The sequence below is a fragment of the Uranotaenia lowii genome, chromosome 3, assembly GCF_029784155.1.
Source record: "Uranotaenia lowii strain MFRU-FL chromosome 3, ASM2978415v1, whole genome shotgun sequence".
NCBI lineage: Eukaryota > Metazoa > Arthropoda > Insecta > Diptera > Culicidae > Uranotaenia > Uranotaenia lowii.
The window spans coordinates 51,740,573-51,760,006 of NC_073693.1; the positions used below are offsets into that span (position 1 = coordinate 51,740,573).

General features: G+C 38.9%; 2 protein-coding genes across 7 annotated transcripts in view; one reads left to right on the forward strand and one right to left on the reverse strand.

Annotated features, from left to right (window-relative positions):
* LOC129758423 (glycerol kinase) lies at positions 1-2,314 on the forward strand. 4 transcript variants are annotated; one of them, XM_055755926.1, is made up of 5 exons: positions 11-96; positions 162-216; positions 301-942; positions 999-1,880; positions 1,939-2,314. In XM_055755926.1, the coding sequence occupies exons 3-5, from the start codon at positions 451-453 to the stop codon at positions 2,116-2,118; spliced, it is 1,554 nt and encodes a 517-aa protein (XP_055611901.1). In that variant the 5' UTR covers positions 11-96; positions 162-216; positions 301-450; the 3' UTR covers positions 2,119-2,314. The 4 variants fall into 4 exon arrangements, with proteins under 4 accessions (XP_055611900.1, XP_055611899.1, XP_055611898.1 ...); XM_055755925.1 differs by having other exon boundaries at positions 1-216; positions 283-942; XM_055755924.1 differs by having other exon boundaries at positions 1-216.
* LOC129758425 (BTB/POZ domain-containing protein 10) overlaps positions 2,207-19,434 on the reverse strand; it is a 26,694-nt gene continuing 9,466 nt past the window's right edge. The window contains exons 1-4 of one of the 3 annotated variants that reach the window (XM_055755928.1): positions 12,635-13,169; positions 10,042-10,568; positions 9,596-9,973; positions 2,207-2,832 (exon numbers count right to left, since the gene is read on the reverse strand). In XM_055755928.1, coding sequence (XP_055611903.1) covers positions 2,672-2,832; positions 9,596-9,973; positions 10,042-10,568; positions 12,635-12,666 — 1,098 coding nt within the window. In that variant the 5' untranslated portion in view covers positions 12,667-13,169 and the 3' untranslated portion in view covers positions 2,207-2,671. Of the gene's footprint in view, positions 2,833-9,595; positions 9,974-10,041; positions 10,569-10,716; positions 10,740-12,634; positions 13,170-19,434 lie in introns of those variants that run through there. The other 2 variants (XM_055755929.1, XM_055755927.1) reach the window with 2 other exon arrangements.

A 19,434-nucleotide genomic window follows, 5' to 3' on the forward strand; every position in this document is an offset into this window, starting at 1 on the left:
CATGTTTTGCAAAACTCCCCTCTCAGTGCGTGTTTAGTTACTTTTCCTGAAGGTCGATTCCTTATCTCAGCGCTTATTTGAAGTGTATAAATCCAAGTAGGTACTTATTAAATATTCTAGACTTAAGAAAGTAACTTAAAATGGTGTGTCAACTTCTATAGCACGACCTTTACTCCATCGTAAAACGTCACGTTTTGATGGCAAGTAGAATTGAAGGTAATTAAAAACCGCCCAGATTAGATAAGAATCTCGGAGCAAAATATCAATATTGTAATCATAAAGAAATTATCGATAAACCAGCTCCGACGACGACGTTAAGGCTGCTTGCTGCTTATCGCATTCCTCATCATCTCGAACACCGGAGCTTTGCAGCAGTCTTACGTGATTTGAGAAGGGTGATTTTGAAGTGAAGCCGACGACGACGACGACTTTGAGAAACCTTTTTTCGCAATGACAACCTCTAAAAAGTTTGGAGATCTAGTGGGTTCAATCGACGAGGGTACCAGTTCGGCTCGGTTCATTCTGTTTCGTGCCGAGACGACCGAAATCGTGTGCTTCCATCAGAAGGAACTGCGTCAAATCTATCCCCAGGAGGGATGGGTCGAGCAGGACCCACTGGAGATAATGTCCGTCGTCGAGGAGTGTATCGAACGAACGATGGAAAAGCTTGTGGCCCTCGGTGGAAGCGTCGCGGACGTTATGGCCATTGGTGTAACCAATCAGCGCGAGACCACCATAGTGTGGGACAAAACGACCGGTGAACCACTGTATAATGCCATCGTGTGGTTGGATATGCGAACCACTTCCACGGTTGATCAACTTCTCGAAACGGTGCCAAATAAGACTAGGAACAAGAACTACCTGAAACCGCTATGCGGTTTGCCTCTGTCGCCATATTTTTCGGCGGTCAAGCTTCGCTGGCTGATTGATAATGTTCCGAAGGTGAGTGAGACCTTTTTAAATCTTGATTCACATTGAAATTTGCAATATCCTCTCAGGTTAAAAGTGCCATCAAAAACAACAACTGCCTGTTCGGAACCGTAGACTCTTGGTTGATTTGGAATCTTACCGGTGGTGTCAACGGAGGTGTCCATGTGACTGATGTCACCAATGCCTCCCGAACGATGCTGATGAACATCGAAACCCTACGCTACGATAAGACGCTGGGAAAGTTCTTCGACATTCCGTTCGAAATCCTGCCGGAAATTCGCTCCAGTTCGGAGGTTTATGGTCTGATTAAGTTGCGCTCTCTGGAGAATGTGCCCCTGAGTGGTTGCCTGGGGGATCAACAGGCTGCCTTGGTTGGTCAGGAGTGCCTGAGTCGGGGGAAAGCAAAGGCTACTTATGGGACGGGTTGCTTTTTGTTGTACAACACGGGCAACGCGTTGATCGAATCTACGCATGGATTGATAACAACGGTGGGTTATCAAATGGGCCCGGAAGCTCAACCGACATATGCTCTGGAAGGTTCCGTTGCCGTTGCGGGAGCTGCCCTCGGTTGGTTGCGGGACAATATGAATCTTCTTGAAAGCGCCAAGGAATCGGAAGAGCTGGCACTCTCGGTGGAGAACAATGGAGATGTTTATTTCGTGCCAGCTTTCAGTGGATTGTATGCTCCATACTGGAACCAAGAAGCCCGGGGAGTAATTTGTGGAATCACTGAAGATACCCAGCGTGGTCATATTATACGTGCTAGTTTGGAAGCCGTTTGTTTCCAGGTACGGGATATTCTGGACGCAATGAACAAGGATTGTGGATTTCCACTGGTTAAGTTGAAGGTAGACGGAGGAATGACAGTCAACTCACTTCTAATGCAGTGGCAGTCGGATTTGATAGGGTTGGAAGTTCAGCGACCGGTTGTGGTTGAAACAACTGCTGTTGTAGGTATCTGAAGATATCGAATTTTATTGCCTTGCTAATTTCTTGTTTATCTTTTAGGGAGCAGCCATGGCCGCAGGTCGTGCAGTCGGCTGCTGGGACGTGGACAATGTGAGCGTTGAAAGCAACAGTACTTCCTTCAAACCACAGATTACCGAAGATGAACGAGACATGCGATACAGCAAATGGAAAATGGCTGTAGAGCGATCATTCGGATGGGAAAGCAGTACGATTGCTTGAAAACCGCTATCTGTGTACATTAACGTTATTGAGTACAAATTGGTTATGGACGTGATATGTGTTACGGATTGCTAACACGTCGAGGGACTTATTATAATCAATTTCTTTTATTTTGACTTTTAACGCTTTGCGATGTTCAAGCTCTTAATCATAGTTATAAAAAACGCAGAGGATAAATAAAGAGGATGTTTTTGTTGCCCCAGTTCTGTTGAATTTAATTTATAAAGAAATCGTAATTAATTGGTTATTTGTTTAAAAAAAAATCGAACTCAAATCGCATAAATCAAAAAATAAACACTTCTTGTGATAGTTATAAATTTCATACAACAAAAGAAAGCTATACTGTGATAAAAGTAAAAATCAAATTCAATAGCAGACATTTAGCGATCGGAATTTAGCTATAGAGATTACAGGGTTACCTTGCGTATCAGCTACAACCGGCTCTTCAAAGCTTGTAGGGAGGAGCGCTTCCAATAGTACGATAATACAAACAACAAGCCATTGGCAACGGCGGCGGCTGCGGAGGAGCGATTTTACTACACTACACCTAAACTTATTGGGGTTCTTCAGAGCCGGCAATCTCTTCAGGATTGGCAATGCCACCGATCGCACCCTCCTCTCCGTCGATGGCAATGGCTGCCACAATCGGGCGGATAGCATCCACATCCGGCTCGTTGGAGATATCGAAGTGACGCTGCGGCAGCGGATTACCAGCTGAAATAGTAATCAAGCTAGAATTAACTGCATTTTTCTTAAACAATCATAACTACAACTACAACAAAATCGACTTGCTAATTACTTTTAGCAAGTCGTTCAGAAGCTTGAAAATATAGCAAATTATTGTCATGAACAGATTCTAACGGAAACATTTTAAAATTGACTAATTGACTAAGCAAAATAAATCGTTTAGTTTTCACTTCCATCTGTACCGTTGAGCCGTCAACACGTAAAGTCTGCTTCATTTAATATTGGAACAAATTCTTTTGCTCATTGTGGCGCTCCTAGTGGACGGATTTGGAAACTTTTTTCACTCACGTGTCGGGAAATTCATTACCTTTCACCATGTATTTATGTCATAACACCAAACGATAGCATTTTGTAAACAACCGCCATGGAAGCCGAACTGAGAGATCAAATTGTGCACAGTTTTCTTGAAAATCCATTGTTGTCGGCATCGAAGCTAGCTAAACAGCTTAAAATGCCCAGAAATACCGTATGGCGTGTTATCAAGCAGTACAAGGAAACATTGACGACGGCTCGGAAGCCGCATTCGAAGCGTCGGAGTGGAACTGTCGACCGGAAACTGCGTGGGAAAGTCATCAAGGCCGTCAAGAGGAATCCCAATCTTTCAGACCGCGATTTGGCCAATAAATTCCAGGCCGCTCACAGTACGGTGCGACGAATTCGTCTCCGGGAAGGAATAAGGTCATTCCGAGCCAGCAAACAGCCAAATCGGACGCTGAAGCAGAACAATGTGGCCAGAATCCGTGCTCGAAAGCTGTACGACCAAGTGCTGACCAAGTTCGACGGATGTAAAGTCTGCTTCATTTAATATTGGAACACAAACAATTGCGTGTAGTTCAGTCATTTATTAACGAATTCATAATTTGTTTTTCATACAAATGTAGCATTTTCTTTACTCTTTCATAAAAAAAATTAAAAAAATTATTCATTGCTGTTTCGAAGAAATTCTCGTACTCGTACTCGTAAGAAAACTGTGCACAATTTGATCTCTCCGTTCGGCTTCCATGGCGGTTGTTTACAAAATGCTATCGTTTGGTGTTATGACATAAATACATGGTGAAAGGTAATGAATTTCCCTACACGTGGGTGAAAAAAGTTTACAAATCCGTCCACTAGGAGCGCCACAATGAGCAAAAGAATTTGTTCCAATATTAAATGAAGCAGACTTTACGCCGGAGCATCGTATCGTTGCTGTGTACCTGCAGGAACATTTTACATTATTTATTTTATCTTTACCTGTATTTCAATCAGCACTTTTCAGTGCTAAAATTATTTTCATTTTCTTTTATTCATATTTTCTTTTTTCTTTCCAGCATGGGGAAGTCATCGGCCGGCTCAAGGGCCGGGCGTAAACGGATTGCCGAACCTAATTCAGGTCTATCGCCCAAAAAAGTTGAAATTTCCAATTCATTCGATGTCCTTCATAACATCGGTGATGAGGAAATATTCATATTTAATTCTGATAAGAGTACTAAGAAACCTTCTTCTTCTTATACTCTTAAAAACGAAAAGATTCCACCAATAACGGTCACGATTCCTGACTTCAATGCCTTTCGAAAAGAAATCGTCACTTCCGTCAAGGATGTGAAGATTTCTTTTCAGATCGGTCGAAGGGGAACTGCTCGTATATTGGCGGAATCTTTTAATGATTTTCAAAAAATTTTAACTTATTTGAATAATAAAAAACACCAATTTTTTACGTACGACACTAGAAGTGATCGTCCTTTTAAAGTTGTACTTCGGGGTCTCACCGGCGATCAGACACCGGATGAGATCACAACTGAATTAAATTCTTTGTTAGGTTTTTCTCCAATTCAAGTAATTCAAATGAGGAAAAGAACCAACACGAATAATACCAGTAGTGTTGGTTTTGCTCCTGAACTTTATTTGATCCATTTTAAAAAGGATCAGGTTTATAATTTAAAAATACTGGAAAAGGCTCGTCTTATGTTTCATTGTCGAGTAAAATTTGAACCTTTTCGTAAATCTACTACCAATTTTTTACAAAACATTACGCAATGTCGTCGTTGTCAAGCTTTTTGTCATGGCACTAAAAATTGTAGAATGAATGCCAGATGCATGTTTTGCGGCTCATTCGATCATGAAAAATCTAAATGCCTTTTTGGTGGTGATAAACCAAAAACAGAATTTTTTAAGTGTGCAAATTGCGCAGGTAATCATTCCTCGAATTCGCTAGACTTTCCCATCAGGGCAAAAATTATTGCTTCTAGGAAAAATCCCAAAGTTTCCAGAAAAGTTTCTTCTCCTCCTTCCTCTTTTTCGTCTTCACACGTCGGGCCGGCAAACAACCTGCCTGTTCGCGGTCAGCCCCGGCCTACATTGGAATCACGGCTGGGTAATACCCGAAGTGATTTTAATGTTACCTGGGCTGATTCTGCGCCTCAGACTCGTTGTTTATCGTTCTCAGAGGTGGTTGAAAATGGGTTGCCCTCTTCAGGTTTAACTAATAAAAATGGGAAAAAACCAAGTCTCAACGTTCATGCGAAGGCTTGGGAAAATCCCCGAAATTCAAATACTTGTTCTTCTCCTTCATTTTCTGATCCTAACAATTTTGTTGATTTGGGTGAGATTACTGAGGAAAAATTGAAATTTTTGCATCAAAATTTAATGGAAATGATGCAACTTATGTTGAAAGCAAATTCAATGTTTGAAGCTTTCCAAACTTCTTTTAATTATGCTAACAAAATTATTATGACTTTACGATTCCCTCATGGATCCAAATAGATGTTTAAATATTATGAATTGGAATGCTAGATCTTTGCTGGCTAACCAAGATGAATTCTTTTTATTTTTGAAAACTCAAAACATACATATTGCTGCCATCACTGAAACTTTTTTAAAGCCAGACAATAACTTGAAAAGCAATGCTTTCTTTAAAATTTTACGAAATGATCGACTTGATCGACAAGGTGGGGGTGTAGCTATTGTCATCAATAGTCGTCTCAAATTTAGACTTCTTCCTTCTTTCAATACAAAAGTCTTAGAAACAATAGGAATTGAATTAGAAACTTCTATGGGGAAAATTATAATTGTTGCCGCATATTTGCCTTTCCAATGCAGCGGTGAACAGAAAAATTTTTTGAAGGGAGATTTACAAAAACTCACCAGAAATAAATCTAAATTTTTTATTATTGGTGACTTTAATGCCAAACACCGATCTTGGAATAATATTTCATCAAATTCTAATGGGAATATTTTGTTTAATGATTGCTCTGCAGGTTATTATACTGTTGAATATCCTAATGGGCATACTTGTTTTTCTTCAATTAGAAATCCCTCCACAATTGATTTGGTTCTAACGGATTTAGGCGAGCATTGTAGTCAATTAGTTACTCATGCGGACCTCGATTCAGACCACCTTCCAGTAACTTTCTCTTTATCCCAAAGTCCCATTGAACACCCTTTAAAATCAACTTTTAACTTTCAAAAGGCTAACTGGGAGCGATATATGAATTTTATTGAACGTAATTTAGATGTGAACGTTCCACTGAATTCAATAGAAGATATTGATTTGGCTGTAGAAAATTTGACAACTTCAATAGTCAATGCTAAAGCCGCCTCAATACCTAAAGTTAAACATAAATTTAATCAACCTTTAATTGATGATGATCTTCAGTTTTTGATACGACTGAAAAACATTCGTCGACGCCAATATCAACGTACTAGGGATCCTTATTTAAAATTTATTTATTGCGACCTTCAAAAAGAGATCAAACGTCGTTTAAATTTCATTCGTAATGAAAATTTTGCTAAAGCAGTAGAGGACATAAAACCCTACTCAAAGCCATTTTGGAAATTAACTAAAATTCTTAAAAAGCCCCAGAAGCCAATTCCTACTTTGAAAGATGGGGATAAACTTCTTTTAACTAATTCAGAAAAAGCTCAAAAATTAGCCCAACAATTTGAGTCTGCTCATGATTTTAATTTAAACGTTGTTAGTCCAATTGATGCTCAAATTTCCCTAGAATTTGATGATATTCTTTCTAAGCAAAATGTGTTTGAAAGTTCTTCTGAGACAAATATTGATGAACTTAAATTGATTTTCAAAAAATTTAAAAATATGAAAGCTCCAGGGGAAGATGGGATTTTCTATATTCTTATTAAAAAGTTGCCTGAAAGCACTTTAAATTTTTTAGTTAAAATCTTCAACAAATGTTTTCACTTGGCTTATTTTCCCAATAAATGGAAAAATGCCAAAGTAACTCCAATTTTAAAACCTGGAAAAAGTGCTTCAGAGCCTTCAAGTTATCGACCAATTAGTTTGCTTCCTTCTTTAAGTAAACTATTTGAGAGAGTTATTTTGAATAGAATGATGATTCACATTAATCAGAATTCTATTTTCCCTGATGAACAATTTGGTTTTCGTCATGGACATTCTACTACACATCAACTTTTGAGTGTAACTAATATGATTAACGCTAGCAAATCTGAAGGTTATTCAACTGGTGTTGCTCTTCTTGATATTGAAAAAGCTTTTGACAGTGTTTGGCACAAAGGTTTAGTAGCTAAATTAGCTCGATTTGATTTTCCTGTATATCTCACCAAAATTATTCAAAATTATTTGACTAGCCGAACCTTACAAGTAAGCTATCAAAATTCATGCTCTGAAAGGACACCCATTAGAGCTGGTGTCCCTCAGGGTAGTATACTTGGGCCAATTTTATATAATATTTTTACTTCTGATCTTCCTGATGTACCAGAAGGAAAAGGTAGAAGATTATTTGCTGATGATACTTTGCTTTCAGCCAAAGGTCGAAATTTACGGGTGGTACGCAGTAGATTGCAACAAAATTTAAATTCTTTTTTGAATTACTTGAAAATGTGGAAAATTTCTCCTAACGCTTCCAAAACTCAACTTATTTTATTTCCTCATAAGCCAAGAGCAAATTTTTTAAAACCTAATGAAAATCATTCCATAACTTTTAATGGGGTTTCATTAGAATGGTCTGATCACGTGAAGTACTTGGGACTTACACTTGATCGGAATCTTACTTTTAAAAATCACATTGAAGATATTCAATCTAAATGTAATAAATACACTAAATCTCTCTATTCTCTCATCAACAGAAAATCCAGGTTGTGTCTGCGAAATAAGATGTTAATCTACAAACAGGTCTTTCGACCAGCGATAATGTATGCAGTTCCGATTTGGTCTAGCTGCTGCGCGACGAGGAAGAAAGCCATCCAGCGGATTCAGAACAAGGTTCTGAAAATGATTTTGCGGCTTCCACCTTGGCACAGCACCGAAGATCTTCATCGGATTGCGGGCATTGAATCGATCGGAGAGATGGCCAACAAAATTATCTCCAACTTCAGAGGCAAATCGATGCAGTCTTCCATCGCAGAGATTCGTTCTCTTTACAATTAAGTTAGTTTTTAGGATTTAGGATTAAGTTTTTCCTTTTTTTTTTTTTTGCTTAACAGGATATTCTCCTATAAATCAAATTATTTATTGCTAAAGCAAATTTAAATAAAATAAACAATGTTTAAAATTAACTGTATCAAAGAGTTGAACTGATCATAATTGATCTGAACACTTTAATTTAACTTTAATAATGTAACTTAAATGTAATGATTAAAGCTTAGTTCTTTTAGAAATGGGACAGTTACGAATGCCTGTATCTCAAAAACCATTCTTTTGAACCAAATACTTTCTATGAAGAAAATGAAGGTAATGTTATGATATTTCATGAAAAAATTTGAAAAAAAATATTTACCGTTTTTTGTTAAAGAAATTTCTACTTTATTCTTGGTATCTCCCATTGGCCGGCGCACACTTTTTTCAGTCATGGTATTGATCAGTTTCTCCAACTTATACTTCGTAAAATCTATATTTTAGGTGGCTTCACCCTCCTTCTTCAATTTCTGATAATTTTTGGTCCAATACTTCTCTGGAAACTGGAAACTGGAAGCATTTAAGTGGATACAGTTGTTTCGAAATGAACAAATTTGATTATTTTTGACCACATTTTTGAACGTTTTTTTTTTCGGTACCGGTTTTACAGCTTAAGAGCTTTGGAACTATCAAAAAATGGTTGTTTGAGGTTGGATTTCTATGAGTCATCACTAGGCAACACTTTCAGCTTATCGGAGAAAATTGTTTTGGATATTTCAGCGGTCTACCCTTAGTTTTTCGTTTATTGAAAATTAAAAATGCTGGTATGAGACTTGACTTCCCTGATGATCCTTAACCGTTGTTGCCGATCATTTTCTTCACTACAATGCTTGATTTGAACTTTGTGGACATTATTGACAGTGTTTGCATACTTATCCACCACAAAAACTCAGTAATTCTTTGAATAATCAACGGTTTTGTCAGCTATCAATTTGATAATGACGAACTTTAAAGGAAACTGTGCAAAATTATTTTTTTCTTTTTCTCTTACATCGTACATATCTCAAAAACGCGTAAATTTTAAATTTTGAAAAAAATAGGTCGAATAGTACTTTTTACAGGCAACAAAATGCTGTCAAAATTTTTAATATCCAATAACTAGTTAACGAGCTATTAGCAAATGAAAGTGTCCCATTTCTAAAAGAACTAAGCTTTAAAAGACTAATAAAGACATATTTAAAAAAAAAAATCGTTTAGTTTTATCGACATGCAGAACGTCACTTGTGAAGTGTCGAACTGACCGATGAGTTTCTAGGGCTTCAGCAACCTAATCCCATGTTTGCGTAAATTGTAATCACAGTAGATTTCAAAGCTTACCTGAATCCAATTCCAACGCTGGATCAGCGGTTGCTTCCGCCAAATTGGTCACCGACTTGGATTTCACACACTGGAAATCCACGTGGCGACTTTTGGCCTCCTCCTTCTCCCACGACATGTGAATGAACGGACGCTGCAAGTAATTGTAAATCACCTCCACTCGGCCGCTGGCTCGCTTTTTTATTTTCTCCTTGTACGTGGGATAGCCCTCGATGCCGAGCCGAATCTTTTTAAGACCCCTATCCTTGAGGACCTGCTTGGCTACGTCGCGATTTTCAATGTACTTAAAAAAGCGATACATTGCTGTGCTAGAAACTGTTTGGCAGTACTCTTCGCCCATCTGCGGCGGATACTCTTCGTCCCAATCGACCACATCATCTAAAATTGAACATAAAATCCTGTTAGGAATGAATGTTTCAAACACAAAATTTCAAACAAATACTCACCATCACTCAAGACGACCACGTGACACTCCCGATCACCCCGTTGAGCCGAGGCCACCATTAGCGGTAGAATCAGCGATTCCAGAAACACCTCAAACTGTTCGCGGGCACCTTCGTTGCTCAGTTCGTGCAACAGTCCCCGCAGATTCTGACACCGGATGGTGTCGACCGTGAACGGGATCAACAGATAGTCGCAAGCCTCGCGCAGCTCCTGAACTGAGACCGTCGGCGGGCAACGGATCACCCCGTTGCGATAGTACTCCAGGATGGCTCGGAATACACTGTGCGAAATTCCATCGGCAACCTCGTACTCGCCGCGCTCGTTCGGGTGGGTGAAGTCCATCCCGGAGCTGAACATCCGGCCCAGCATCGTGTTCGGGTGCGCGGTGAACAGGGACGGGTTGATCGAGAAGGTCGTGTTGTCCACGACCAGGGTGATGCGCTCCTCGGTGTCCAGGTGCTTCTTCTGGGCCGCGGACTTGCCGACCGAGCTGTGCTGGTGGGCCTGTTGTTGCATTAGACGGTTGTTTCTGCGCAAAACGAACACATTAGATTTTAAAATACAAATACAAACTGAAAACTGACTTATGCCAAAATTTAATAAAAAATTAATTAACTTTGATAAAAAATTATTTTCTGAAACCAAAAATCCAACACAATTTAATTGAATTTACAAACCTACTCATTTACTCGAATTATAAAATTTTATTGATAGATCGATACCCGATAGCGACATCTGTTGACAGGTGTGAGAATTTTTAGCGGAGTCTTTGCTTGAAGCAGCACCTAGAACCAACGAACATAAAAATATTGTCGATTTGCAACAAAACTGTTTGAAATGCACCGCCAACTGGTTTTTTTAGGAAACGGAGTACCTGGAGAAGCACAGATATGAAAGGCTGTTGCAAAAGTTAAACACAAATCATGAAATAAAAGCTCTGACTTGAGAATGAAGGTGGGAAGATATCAAGGCAAGTTAAGTATGGTGGTCTCAAGAGCCAAATCGCACGTACAGTGAGGGGCAAAATAAAGTGTCCAATTTTTTTTCTTTAATTTTTATGGTTAAAATTCAACGAAAACACATCGTAGTCATTTTTCAAGTATTGTTTATTATGTTCTTTTCAGTTTTTGTTAATGTTGCGCTGGTAAAAAAAAAGTTTTTCTGATAGAAAAAAAACCGTTAATATTTCAAAAAAATAATGGGCAAAATAAAGTGTGAAACTCAAAAATCAATATAATTTCGATAAGTTTCCATCGCGAGGTTCCTCTAATTTGTTTGTTTTTTTGTATTTTGACGTTTCATAGACACTGGCTTGGCTCTGAAGTATTCAAACAGGTGTCTACATTCGAATAAGTTGTAAAATATGGAGAACGCAAAAAAATTCTGGTTCCATTCCGTTGTCCGTTCGGAAACTGGTTGTTCGTGATGTCAATAACGGTCCAACACACCGGTAAGTGGCCAAGCACTACGAAATCAGCGGTATCAAAAATCATGAAGAAGGTGAAAACGTTCGGGTCGGTGGTGGATCGCCCGGGAAGAGGACGGGGGAAGACCAAGACAGTTGCCAGAACGGACAAGAAAATCATTCTTGAGGTCAAGAAAAACCCAAAAATTACGATCCGGCAGATACAAGAAGAGCTCACTTTCGGTATCGCGTCGTACTGTCCGTCGCCGCATCCATGCGAAGGAGTACCGTAGCAAGATCACAGTGAGAAGGCCTTTCATCAGCCAGGTGAACAAGGCTCAAGTTCGCCAAGGAACACGCCGATAAAACGCTCGAATACTGGAAAATGGACCGACGAATCCAAATTCGAGCTATTCAACCGGAAAACCGGAATCGTGTGTGGCGCAAGTCGGGTAAGGAGCTTCAAGACCGCCATATCCAAGGAACAGTCAAGCACGGAGGAGGTAACGTTATGGTGTGGGGGTGCTTTTCTTGGGGTAGAGTGGGCAGTTTGGTCGAAATTGACGGAATCATGACAGCTGAGTCATATTGCAATATCCTGCGGGAAAACTTCGAGGTATCCCTCATCAAGACGGGCTTCGTTTTCCAGCAGGATAACGATCCGAAGCATACGGCCAAACTGACGAAGTCATTTTTCCGTTCCTGCCGAATCAAACCCCTTGAATGGCCCCCACAAAGTCCTGATCTGAACCCCATCGAAAATCTGTGGGCCATCCTCGATGCTCGGATTGATAAGACTGGTGCCGTTAAAGTTGTTTCAGTAGGAGTAGAAATTTTTTAAATTATGCAATGAAAAGTTAACGTAAGTAATTTTGAACATCGACACGATTTCGAAGCTTTTCTTTTAGGAACACACAATATTAAACGTCTTTGTATAGGAAAAGCATAGATTTTTTGGAGGGAATTATCGTATAATTAATAATTGGAATCCATGAGAATAAAGGCCCTAGAAGAAATTCACCAGACACTGTTAAATCGTGTTGGAACTTAGGTTTCCGTTACGTTGTTAGAAATTTGCTTTTTTCTGTTCACCTGCCAGACGAACTATTCATTTGTGAATTCTTCAAACCAGCTTGAACTGTCCGAATACTATACATAGGATTACTTAAAGCACATTTTACGTTTCTCACCTCCTAAAGCAGCATCTTACGTACTCACTCATTGATGGGTTTCCAAAAACGGAACCCTTTCAATACATAGAAAAAATTGACTATAGAGGTAAACTGCAGGCCCAAATCTATCTCATAGAGATAATTAATGATTCGACTACCAAAAAATCACAATCTCACTATAGCAGCAGCAGGAAACGAAAACTCGGTCACACACACGGTATCATCAAACGTCTTCAAGCTAGTAACTACACTGGGAGTCAGCATCGCGACTTGGGCAAGGTCAGTTTTCCATCCCGACGAAAATGGGGTATAGTTTCTCGAAAAAGGAGACCAACAAAACGGAATTTAGCTCCCGAACCGAAAAAAGGGCAATGACTAGTCGAACTGCAGACGACAAAAGATCTTCGATGCTCGTCGTGTTGAATCAGTTAGAAGTATAGAAGCAGAGGCAGCAGCAGTGTGGAACAACATCTCCCAGCGATTAGGCTTGGCGAGTAGTAGAGCGCTTCGAGGAACACCACCAGCCACTAGATAGTGTGTCACAAAGACTGGATGTCCTGAAACGAATAAAATTGCAACAACTATTCATGCTGCTTGCTGATGCTGCTGCTGCTTGTTGCATTTCTCACCCAGTCTGGCAGTCTGCTCCCGCCCGACATTTGTAGGTACATGGTTAGTGGGGTGGTGATACAAAGGAAAACCCCATTTTCTCATCGCCGTCTGGTCTGGTTGCCATGTGCGACGACGAAGTTGTTTTCCACATTACACATCATACCAGTAGCGATTTTTTTCTTCTGCCCTGTTGTTGGTTTCTCTGGCAGGACGCGCACATTTGGGGCGCAGACAGCACAACCTAAACAGGACACAAGGTACCAGACCAGAGTGCAACCATATTATGTGTTTTCGGTACATAAGGGGTTGGTCGTAAAAAACCACTATGTTCATTGGGTTTTTTTTTTTCATATTAGTTTTAGGTGTGAAAAGGGATAAATGAATTAAACATTTTTTTGTTTGAAATAATATTTCAAAAGGTTCCAGCTTTTTGGATAATTAACATTTAAAAAAAAAGAACAAATAAAATTCAAAATAAATCAAGAAGAAACCTATAATGCTTTTATTGAAAATCAAAATTCACAATAGATTCATGAGCCATTTGCTACTCTTGCACTCTGATAACATGCAGTTACGCGCATGTTTGCAGTCGTTAAAATTTCATAACGAATTTCAGGAGTAATGAGGCATCAGAAATTTTGGATGAATTTCCATCCCAACTTCGCAATAATCATGCGATTTCACTGTGATTTGAATAGGAGTCTTTATGCCGAGCGGAAAAATTGCATTCTTGGGTACGAAAATGTTTTGATTCCTATAGCATTATATCCGACTTTTTCTCGCATTTTTCCACGAAACTCCCGATTTTGAATAACTTAAAACCACAGAAAACAGACGTACAAGCTCGAACAAAAAACCGTAAAAAAAGTTTGTAAAATTTCGAATGCTATCACCAAAAAAATACGTTAGAAACTGACTGCAAACAGTGCCATCTATTGCGCCGTTCAAGAGTTACAAATCAACTTTAAATTGCCCAGTTTTCGATTGTAGCCAAAAAACAAAAATTAGTTCAAAAAGGGTGTTGGGATTTTTACACAAGTTTCGTGGGCTAGCTTGTACGTCTGTTCTCTGTGTTAAAACCAGTGATTGAAATCCTCACCAATTTTCTCATCAGAGGCATTCAAAATACACACTTTGAGGCCTCGCATAGGTATACAGGAGACGATACATATACATTCATTCAAACCTCCCCCCATGAGGAGGATCTGCTCTGAGAGACACTATCCGTTTGCTGCCCCGAACGAACTCTCTCAACGTTCGGTTGCTACATGATGCATGAAGAAGACGAGGCACACATACTCATTTACGTTGTTGAATTTGAATAACTCGAGCCGACCGCAAAGGTTGAGGCAACAACAAAAAAAACCGAACTTATTGCGTTGCACGGCCCGCAACGTATGGTGAAAGAGGGGGGAAGAAAAATAAATGAAAAAACTAGCTGCCTGCGTGCGGTTGCTGTGCAATAATAGCAATAGCAGAAAAACCTCACGCATTCGATCCAGGCACAAACGAGGAGACTCGGGTTTGCTCTGCCTTTTGAATTCGGTTCCCTCAAGGTTGTGACAGGAGATGAGTGAGAGCCATTCGTTTAGTTTTTTGGATTCGCTGCCTCGAATGTATATTGCTTCATGAAGGTGGCCATGTTGAGAGCGTGTACATAATCGGTTTTGTCGTTTTCGCTGCCTCAAAGCAACCTTTGCTTCCGAGTAAAGCGTTGAGCGAGAGATGGTTGATCAACTCATGCTCAGCAAAATTCAATCACTGGTTAAAACTGAGCTGATTTTTAAGAATTTTAATTTTATGGGCTATTTAACGATCTTTTATCAGATATTTTATTACAGAGGATCAAAAAGTGGTCAACTAAAATTCACCGTGTTTTTATCTTATCATTCATATAAAAACCTGAACACCCCTACTTGTGTGTGTGTGTCTTTTTTTTGTGGTGGTAAATTCGAAGAAGGAATTTTATGAATTGGTACCAAGGCACGTCAAGTTACCGGTCTCGCCAAAACTAATCTGGGCCCTGTCAGTGAAAAATCATGTGAATGTTTGATTAAGATAAACAGTGCAGCTGGCACCACTATTTGCCAGTATTGTTAGATCTGTCACAAACGCCACGAATGATGTCCATCTCGCTCTAATCCCATGAGCTTTACATAAGGTGCGGAGATATTTTGATGCTGTCACAAATACATCAGTATCTTCAGACTGGTGTGCATGCAATGCGGTCTGATTCGCATCAATGACGTCATAACAGTTGTTTGGGTTGCAATTACGGAAGAGTTTTTGATTTAGATAAATTTTTTTAAATGAAAAAATGACCAAGTGCTGAATAAAATCCTGCAAAATTTCGCAGGTCGATGCTAAGAAGCAAAATAGAGCAGTGAGTTTTCATCAGCTACCGAAGGAACCCGCGGTACGCAAAAAATGGCTCGCGTTCTGTGGCCGTAAGGATGGATCCGGCATATACGTGTGCTCCCAGCATTTCGAATTGACGGAGTTGGTCAATGTTTATATGGAAAACGCAAGGAGGGTTCTTATAAAATCTGGTAAGTATTTCTAACTTAGGCCATTTAGTGGTATGAATAAGGTTTAGCAATTGCTTCGGTAGCTTTTACTTTGCTCGAAATCAAGCAAAGCAAAAGCCCAAAGCATTTGCTTAGTTTGGTATGAATAAACGTTTGCTTAGCAGATGTGTACTAAAGTCTTAGAACATAGCTTTTGCTTCGAAAAAAAGAGCTATCCAACCAGCAGAATCTGAAATTTTCTAAAGTAAAATGAAAGAAGACGATAAAAAAATTGAAAAGTACGGCTAAAATAGCCATGTAATCGACGGTGCGGGTTGTGGGTGTAAGAACGATCGGAAAAATTTAAGTCAATACATGCTCGCATGTTGATGTTTAAAGAAAATTGAATATTGTCAAACAAAAATTGGCCTAGCTTTTTTACATTTATCATAAGCTCTCCCACACGTTTTCGGATCGGGATAATCCGATATATAAAAAAATAGGCAATAGGCGCGCACTTTAACTTAGATGTTTTTTTTTTAATCTTTGAATTATAAAAAAATCATATAAATTTGGGAGATCTGAATTATGTTTAAAATTATTACAACTTTCTTCCAACTTCAAGCCGATTGGGACTTCTTCCACTGTAGTCGGATTTTTTTTATTTGAAATATTTACTAATTGATTTGTTTTGTTTCATCTTACACAGTAAACGAAAATTACCGAGTTCGGTAATTTTTTTACCGAAATCCTAACATGTGTAAATCGGTAAACTGTTCGGTATTTTTTTCGGTAAAAAATAAACGTACATCGGTAAATAAAGAATCGATTTACCGATGTTCGTTTATTTTTTACCGAAAAAATTACCGAACAGTTTACCGATTTACACATGTTAGGATTTCGGTAAAAAAATTACCGAACTCGGTAATTTTCGTTTACTGTGTAGACGAATCATTTCATACAACAACAGGAATATGAAAAAAAGTTGGGTTATCACTTCGACTGTTCTTTATCTATGTTGAAAATGCCTTTTTAAATTGTATTGCAGTGTAATATTGCTAATTTTATAAATTCATGACGTTGTTGAAGTTGGAAAAGTCTGCTACCAAGCATGCTTAGAAAATAAAGTAATTGCTAGGAGATTTCTCGAGCGATTGCTTCAGATTTGGGCTTTATTCATACCGAACTAGCTTGTTCCAAAAGTAAAAGCTCCTGACTGAGAAAACAGCTGTCAGAAAAAACTTTATTCATACCAACCGAAGCAATTGCTTTCTGCGACTGCTCGAATGCTCGATTTAGTTTAGCAAAAGCAATTGCTAGGGGTTTTTCATACCACCTATTATCGCAATATTCTTTATGTTTCGTTTTTTCTCTCAGCTTTGCCATCCGTGCGTTGCCCTCCAACTGAGTCTGCTCGATCCATCAGACAGAGCTAAAGTGAGGAACCGGAAGCAAGTAGTCGAAGAATTTCTACAGAGAAATGCAAACTTGGGGATCAGTTGAAGTCATCGCCCTCGATAACAATATCTTCTAAGATGGTTATTCCACGACGAGGGAACAATCCACGGTAAAAAAAAACGCGTTCTGTAACAACCGAATCACGCTGAAAAAAGCCATTCAATACTCATTTTGAGATGGGAAATTCACTCAACAAGGATATGTGTTTCACCTTTTATACGAGCGTTCACTATTTTCAGTATTATAGTACTTTAATCATGTTAATTTGACAACTTTTCTAGTAAACTGTATTACGCACTGCAGCCCCGATGATTTTATGACGTCATCACTGTAATACACACAATGTTTACGTTTTTTCGATCACCTATACCACGGCAAACCGAGTTCCTCCACACCTCTACATCTAGCTCATGGGCTCTAATCCTTCTCCTTCTCTCCAGCGCATTTAGTGGTATGAATAAGGTTCAGCAATTGCTTCGATAGCTTTTACTTAGCTCGAAATCAATCAAAGCAAAAGTCTAAAGCATTTGCTAAGTTTGGTATGAATAAACATTTTCTTAGCGGATGTGTACTAAAGTCTTAGAACATAGCTTTTGCTTCGAAAAATAGAGCTATCCAACCAGCAGAATCTGAAGTTTTCTAAAGTAAAATGAAAGAAGACGATCAGAAAATTGAAAAGTACGGCTAAAGTAGCCTTGAACTCGACGAAGCGGTTGGTGGGTGTAAGAACGACCGGAATTTTTTTTGGTAAATGCGTGCTCGTATGTTGATGTTTAAAGAAAAATGAAAACATATTCGAATATTGTCAAACGAAAAATTTCCTAACTTTAATATTTATCATAAGCTCTTCCACATTTATTCGGATCGGGATAATCCGATGTATAAAAAAAAGGCAATAGGCGCGCATTTTAATTTAGATTTTTTTAAATCTTAGGATTATAACAAAATTATATAAAAATGATAGATCTGTATAATATTTTAAATTATTACAATTTATTTCTTACTTTGAGCCAATTGGGACTTCTTCCACTATAACCATATTTTTTTTAATTTGAAATATTTACTAATTGATTTTTTTTAATTTTATCTTAGACGAATGATTTTATACAACGACAGGAATATGAAAAAAGTTGGGTTATCACTTCGAATTTTCTTAATCCATGTTGAAAATGCCTTTTTGAATTTTTTTGAAGTGAAATATTGCTAATTTGATAAATTCATGACGTTATTAAAGAATTTTTTATTGAAAAAGTCTGCTACCGAGCATGCTTAGAAAATAAAGCAATTGCTAGGAGATTTGTCGAGCAATTGCTTCAGATTTGAGCTTTATTCATACCAAACTAGCTTGTTCTAAAAGTAAAAGCTCCTGACTGAGAAAACAGCTGTCAAAAAAACTTTATTCATAACAACCGAAGCAATTGCTTTAAGCGACTGCTCGACTGCTCGATTTAGTTTAGCAAAAGCAATTACTAGGTTTTTTTCATACCACCCATTGTCACACACAGGTCCAGCCAATTCGGCATTCGTTCGTCTTTCGCGCACCTCGACGGTCGCGCAGTTTTGCCGCGCGACTCACGTCCGTTTGTCCGGATGAAGGCATCATCGAGATCGCCGTAGCGGTTCTCCGGTAGACCCCGGAACCGATCTCACAGGCCCAATAGGAACCAATGGGTCGACTCATATATAGGAGAACCGGTGGTAAGCTCGTCACCCTCGGAGTTTTACTAGAAAACCTAGATTTTTAATGTTTTTAAACACTGTAAAACCGTCAATTTTTGAGTAACCCCAGCATAGTTTGTGGATAGTAAGGTGTTACTAAAACAAATTTTCTTCTTCAGATGCCTGGCAAGAACCAAAGGAAAACTATCCGTGATAGTTGGACCCAAGAGAGCCTTACCCTTTCGAAAGAGGCTATCGCTTGTGGGGCTTCTGTCAAAAGTGCCTCCAAGACTTGGAATTCCCAGGCCACATTACATGATCATATGTCGAGAAAGGTGGCAAGCTCGAAACTAGTGAGTAGAGGTGTCACATGAGAAATGAATCAAGTCAGAAAACTGGCCATTCCATGTGTTCATGTCTCAAGACAATAGAAATTCCATATTCTACTCCCTCCCACTCACTTAACTGTCCACGAGGAATGTGGCCGGCCTCCTAAAACATTTAACATCACTTGAGCTAATCACTGAATTTAAGTGTAATTTTATATGTCGGGTGATACCTATACACAATGTCTAGTTTCTT

Bases quoted from the DNA above. Each gene is read 5' to 3' on its own strand.
- LOC129758423 (XM_055755923.1), top strand. From the start codon at position 451: ATGACAACCTCTAAAAAGTTTGGAGATCTAGTGGGTTCAATCGACGAG. The intron at 943-998 runs GTGAGTGAGACC...ATATCCTCTCAG, and splicing joins TGATTGATAATGTTCCGAAG to GTTAAAAGTGCCATCAAAAA. The intron at 1,881-1,938 runs GTAGGTATCTGA...TTTATCTTTTAG, and splicing joins TGGTTGAAACAACTGCTGTT to GGAGCAGCCATGGCCGCAGG.